At 46.8% G+C, this 6310-nt stretch overlaps 1 protein-coding gene across 1 annotated transcript; it reads right to left on the bottom strand.

Annotated features, from left to right (window-relative positions):
- Positions 1-1992: 1992 nt before the first annotated feature.
- On the bottom strand, positions 1993-4189 carry LOC124664253 (E3 ubiquitin-protein ligase SINA-like 8). The gene is made up of 2 exons (XM_047201815.1): positions 4010-4189; positions 1993-2700 (listed from the first exon to the last, which is right to left on the bottom strand). The coding sequence occupies exons 1-2, from the start codon at positions 4187-4189 to the stop codon at positions 1993-1995; spliced, it is 888 nt and encodes a 295-aa protein (XP_047057771.1).
- Positions 4190-6310: the final 2121 nt, after the last annotated feature.

Genomic DNA, 6310 nt, shown 5'->3' with positions numbered 1-6310 from the left:
AGACCTCTCGTCTATCGCTCCTGATTTAGTGCTTGTTTGGAACTCAGGAGTAAGGAAAAAAAACTGTTTCCGATTGCTACAGGAAATATATGAGCAATACTTTGAGTTGTGGGTCCAACAGAAAACTGCAGTTTTAATACTTAATCTCCACTAATTACTGGCACCATCAAGAGAGTACGAGTTGCACTACGGCTGAGGGGTGGCGGTCCGGGGGCGGGAGAGGAGAAGGGCGGCGGTTAGGTTAGGAGTCTCTTCCTAATCGCTCGTCTTCTCCCATAGAACGAGTTCAGAGGGCGCCCAAAGACGAATCATCAAACTCCTACGACCTATTGGTGAAGCTCGGCACCAGCCTTGTGTATGGCCACCTTGACCAATGCTGCTTTGGAGATGTCCAATACGTGGTCATCCGCTCCATCATCATTGTGGTAGTTGCACGGGTCCCCCAAGGCTCCCAAGCAACGGCATCATGTTTATCAAGCTTCGTTCCTATGAGAATTTGCGCTCCCATGGCCCCAACATTGTCCCCTTTGGTGGACCACCCCATTCCTCTTCATGCATCGAACGAGTAGATTTTGACCAATGGCCACGCCACTCCTTCACCAGCAGAGCCGCCACCGTGACAACGAGATGTGGAAGTGCGGTGTCTTCTCCAAGTGAGCCCATAACACAGCCACCAAGCTACGTCGAAGCCGCCACCCAAGGAGCAAGAAAATTTTATCGAAATGATGATCACAATCATCTGCACATATAGACGACATGTTCTGATCCTTCTCTGCCACGGAGTCCCTACCATCCTCAAGAATATAGGCCCCATCGGTGATACAGATATTCCATCTTCGATACAACAGCGGCCGACAGAAGTTCCATTTGGAGCTCGAGATGCAAGTAGCTCTTTAAAAAAAACATAGTTGAAAAAATTATTAGATGTACATAAGGGTGCATGCTACGAGGGTGGAAAATCTCAAATACTTCTGGCTACACAAAAATAACAATATGTAAGTCATTTGTGTCTCTTAGCTCTTCCGTACTACAATGTAGTCAAGAATTAGGTCTATCAGATCTTTAAGGCCATGTATAGTCGGAGGTGCTTGCAAAACTAAACCTGCCCTTGTCTTTTAACACTTGTGTTTATTCTACGCTGGAGGTGCTAATTTAAGCATTTGTCTAGAAAGATAGGAACGGTTCTAGAAATCGGTATGTTTTTTAAAACACCTCTATTAAGCACCTTGCATTGACCATGATCTAATTGGAGGACATGCACCCGTCTCTCTAGAGTGGTTTATTGACACATTTTTGGTTAACAACGTGCGGGGTCAACTAGTTCGTATAAAATCAATGACGGGTTATACTATTTCGCCGTTGTCTCGTTTTCATGTGGTCCGTCCTAGAACTGAATCTTGAGAAATGACAATAGTGGTACTAACAAACACAGCGACCGGTACCAGCTTCATATATTGAGCGCCGCGTCTGCACCGTCGTTTGTGTAATGCAGAGAAGCAAAGAATAACTGTGTCCACCATATTACAATGAGATTCATCTTACAATGCAGAGAAGTATGAACATTTTGTGTAATGCAGAGAAGCAAAGAATAACTACGTCCAACTGAAGAATTAAGTGTTTACATCTACAGCAACTCTAGGATCATATACTAGTACAATGAGATTCATCTTACTAACTGTTCATACTTGACAAATAGTACAGTTCTAAGTGGCACGAGCTTCAATTGGTACTTCGGTTAGTAAGCCAATCATGACGCTCGTGAATTTAAGTAGATAACTTCTACCATGACACTCATGAGTTTCGAGTTTGGACAGTTAACTTCTACCATTACAGACAACAAGCTAGATAATGAAACATTTTTCTTCCAAACTCAGCCTACTTACTTCAGTCCGTGGTGATTAAAGAGCATAGAACTACATGCTGAGATTAGTTGCAAAGAACCCATATGTGTGACCCAGATTTTCCTGTCCACCACTACTTGCTGAGAGATCTCTATGGCGCCAGTCTGTCAACACGGATGTGTAAGGTGAGTTCACCAGATGAGCGATCAGCGAGTTCAGGGGGAACCAGCAGGAAGAACTTGCCCAACTGAACTCCACCCACCAGCGAGTTGCTTGACACAAGAGGATCCTTCTGGAACACAAGCCTCCCTTCGGCTTTTCCACCAGCAACAACCTGAGCAGCCGATATGTTGCATGAATAGCTCGGTTCAGATTCATGAGGCCGGATGCAGACCATGGTGATAGCGCTGCCGATTTCCGTCGGAGTATTGGTCAGGAGGAACATGGTTTGGTCTTCCCCGACGAGGAGCGTGAACCGGTGGTCACGAGCAACGGATATCTTCAGTGGTTTGTTGTAGCTGAAGTTGGTCGGCGACCAGCCGTGCGCTGTGACGAAGTGGTCCAGAAGACAACATGTTCCCCCTCTGAAATCACAGTCATTCTCTGGGCAGTAGCATGGAGCATGTGTACATTCAGTTTCATGTTTCTCTTTCTCGTGGTAGATGATGGACTCATTGCAGCCATATGTCTGGTTTGAGCATGGCACTTTGATGGCGTCGATGACTTGCTCGAGTTCGACGCAACGGCAGTAGTTAGTATTTTTGCGACACACATCACAAAAAATGCCCAATCCTAAAACAGACCCAACCTCGCGGAGCTTTTCCATGCACACAGAACACAAAACATGTCCAGCCTCGCACTGAAGAAATACAAGAATATTAGTATAACGTTTGGCAGCAACAAAGAACCAATAAAAAACTGGAGAAATACACAACAGTGAATAGTTTGTGACGCAAGCAGAAACAGAAGGGTATCGATCATCTACTGCATCGTAAGAGATCAGCCAACCTTTTTTTTTTTTTTTGCGAATTAAGAGATCAGCCAACCTAGACTTTCACCTGTACACACTAGATTGAAAATAGAATGTTACTCTGCTCAATACTGGAAAACTAGTTTCATATTTTGAGGCACAACAGTTAAGATTCTACATAATAAGACAGCAGCTAAACTGGCACTTAAACGCTACACACTAGGAGCCTGTTTTAAGTTAGGTCATTTAATCTCTTATAATGCCCTAGATGATTGACATCCTTCTATTATGAACTGATGAAAGGACTGAGGAGAGACATTACACACTGTCGCCAGTAGTACTGAAATGTTAGTCTTACACATATGATAGCATTCAGGAGGTGAAGTTGCCTGCATTTTCTCTGAAACTTAATTATGCTTGCTCAACTCCTGATGTTCTTGCTACGTTACAAAACCAGTACCTTGTAGATTCTTACTTCTTGGTGTCCCAAAGCTGAATGCAGAGAGCACTCAGTTTTCAATCTAACAGTTGAGTAATGCAAAATTACTTTTGGTTTGGAGACACAAACAGTTAAGATCCTAATTGCATTTGACTACTACCCACTAGATTGGAAACTGAGTCCTAATTGCATTCAGCTTTGAGACAGCAACAGGAAAGATCCTACAAGGTGCCAATTTAGTAATCCTAGCAAGAACAACAGCAGCCGAGCAAGTATAATTAAATTTCAGAGAAAATGCAGGCAACTTTACCTCCTGACTGTTGTCTATATGCAATGTGTGCTACCCAGCAGATTGGAAATCAAGTGCTAACCGCTACATTCAGTTTTCGCTCACCAACAGTAAAGATTCTACAAAAGGGGCATTTGGTCATCCTAGCAACAAGAGCAGCAGCCAAACAGGTAAGTTTCAGAGAACTGTTAAATTGTTGACCCACTGACATATCGTATAAATTTCGAAGATAACGGCAGGAATTTTTCACCTTGCCGAAGTGCATTATATGCTAGAGCGCTACAGCCAGTATCTGGGAGAAAGGTTGCTCATTTTACTCCTAACATCAATCAGAAAAAATTCTAGGGAGTACATCGATCTAGTCTCGGTAAGAAGAAAGAACAGAGGCACCGAGTGCGGTACGGACAGTAAAACAATTAATCGCAGTGACAGGAACCGAATGCGGCTGGTGACTGGCGACCGATGATTACCTTGAAGACGGGTGGCTTGAGGGGCTCGAGGCAGATCCTGCAGCAGAGGACCTCGGACTGTATCTTGACGAATATCTCGCCATCCGACCTGCCCCCTTCCGCCGCCGCCCCGTCCGGCTCCGGCCCCGCTCCATGGTCCTTCTCCGTCTTGATCCTCTTGCTCGCTACTTCTTCCGCCATGGGAGAGCTGTTCTTGGTGCCGGTGTGTCAACGACCTGGCTCCTACTGGCAGCGGTGCGTCGACAAGTGAAGCTTCACCAAGTAACCAAGCTGAGACGGGCCGGCCCAGGAGGCAGCGTTGGGCCCCAAGGTGGCTCAGCGATGGCAATTGGGTCCAGTAAGACATGTAACCGAGAGAGAGACGGCAGAGTACTATTTAGGCGAGGATAGTTGCTCCACTGAAACTTGGCTTGTAAGTTAAGAAAGAATGTATCGGCTGATGCCGTGTATGAATTGGCTGTGAGGGAGGATGGGTGGAATACAGCCACAACAACTCAATTCCCCAATTCGTGTGTTCTATGTGATTCTCTGTAGGATCTAGTAGATGCTTACAATTGGTAATCAGAGCCTTCTCGGTCCGCCGATCTGGAGATCCCCACCCACCCACACCACACTCGTTTCTCTTCTCGCAAGCGCTCGGAGGCAATGGACAATCTGTCCCCAGAGGCGAAGGCCCTCTATGATCTTCTCAAGGCCGACACCACAGAGGAGTACGAGACGAGATTCATCGCGTACAAGAAAGAATTGCTCGATGCAGTCAAGGTCTACGTCACCGACACCAAATCGCAGCTCAAGGAGATGAGCTCCACGGTGGAGGGCGTACGCACGTCGATGGGCTCCGATCTTCAGGCAGCCAAGGACTCCCTCGGCGCCGAACTCGACTCCATCAAGACATCCTTGAGCGCGGAGATCGCGGACCTAGCGGCGACCGTGGATCGGGCTCTGCGCCATGGATCTGGCGCCGTGGCGGAAGGATCTTCGTTTCCCCTGTCCAAGGAGGCGAACGAGGACCCCGTCGGCCCAGGTGGGCACTGCAGGGAACACCAGCACCGGGGAACGAACAGTGCGCTGCACTTGTCTTCCCCGGTCGGAGGTACGAACCCCGGCCGGAATTCTCTTGTTTCAAACCAAAATACTTGTCAGTTTATACATGGTTCTGATGCATCTGGGTCCACCTCGCGTGCCAACCTGCCACAATTTGACGGAGCAAATCCTAAATTATGGCAAAGGCGTTGCGAGGAAAATTTTCAGAGAAGCCTGACGCCGTCGAACATGTGGGTCAGTTACTCGGCTGATCAGTTTACTGGAGCGGCAGCTACTTGGTTGGAGGCCTACTTGCAACAGCATCCTCGTCCCAATTGGGTACAGTTCACAGAAGCAGTACTGGCAAGGTTTAGCAGGAATCAGCACCAGATCCTGGTGCGTCGTCTATTTCAGATCATGCAGACTTCCTCAGTTGAAGATTATGTGAGCCGGTACTCAGAATTGATGGACCAGATATGTGCTTATGAAGAGAAACCAGACCCACTGCATTATCTTACTCGGTTTTTGGATGGTTTGTTTCCTGAGGTACGTGTTCTAGTAGCAATCCAGCAGCCAAAAGATTTGGATACAGCATACACCTTAGCCTTACTGTATGAGGAACTGGGTAGTGGGTGCACACCAATAAACAATCATCTGTCAGCTTCTAGTCCTGTGTCTTATAGCCGCAAACCACTATTTTCTTCCATGCCGCCACCACCACCACCACCAGCGAAGTGGGTGTCGAAATCTGTAGAAGAGCGTCGCGCAACTGAACAACACAGGCCAAGCAGTGATGACAAATGGAGCAGTCTCAGGGCCTATCGCCGATCAAAAAATTTATGCTTCACCTGTGGGGAGAAATACAGCCGTGAACACCAGTGTAAACCGGCGATACAGCTACATGTGGTCCAGGAGATGATAGAATTCATGCAAGCTGCTAGTGGAAATGAAGAAGATGCAACTGAAAGTAATAATTCTCAACCTGATACTCAATTGATGTTGATTTCTGCAGCTGCTGTCAATTTGGCTGTCTCTGCCCCACGAACTATGAAGCTGAGAGTAAATATCCAAGGCCACCAATTATTCTTCCTTGTAGATTCGGGCAGCTCTTCTTGTTTTGTGGATACTCAGAAAGCTCACTTACTGTCAGGAGTTACTCCCTTATCAACACATGTCAATGTTCAGATTGCAGGAGGTGCACTTCTCACCAGTACTATGCATCTGCCTCAGCTAGTCTGGTCAGTGGATGAAGCGCAATTCCGAGATGATTTCAAAATC

Source organism: Lolium rigidum, chromosome 6 (assembly GCF_022539505.1).
Source record: "Lolium rigidum isolate FL_2022 chromosome 6, APGP_CSIRO_Lrig_0.1, whole genome shotgun sequence".
NCBI lineage: Eukaryota > Viridiplantae > Streptophyta > Magnoliopsida > Poales > Poaceae > Lolium > Lolium rigidum.
Note: the sequence above shows the minus strand (reverse complement) of the source record. Positions and strands in the feature narration are given on the sequence as shown.

Excerpts from the sequence above, each read along its gene's own strand:
- LOC124664253 (XM_047201815.1), bottom strand. The coding sequence starts at position 4,189 with ATGGCGGAAGAAGTAGCGAGCAAGAGGATCAAGACGGAGAAGGACCAT. Across the intron at positions 2,701-4,009 it reads TCAAGCCACCCGTCTTCAAG|TGCGAGGCTGGACATGTTTT; the intron begins GTAATCATCGGT and ends GTATTTCTTCAG.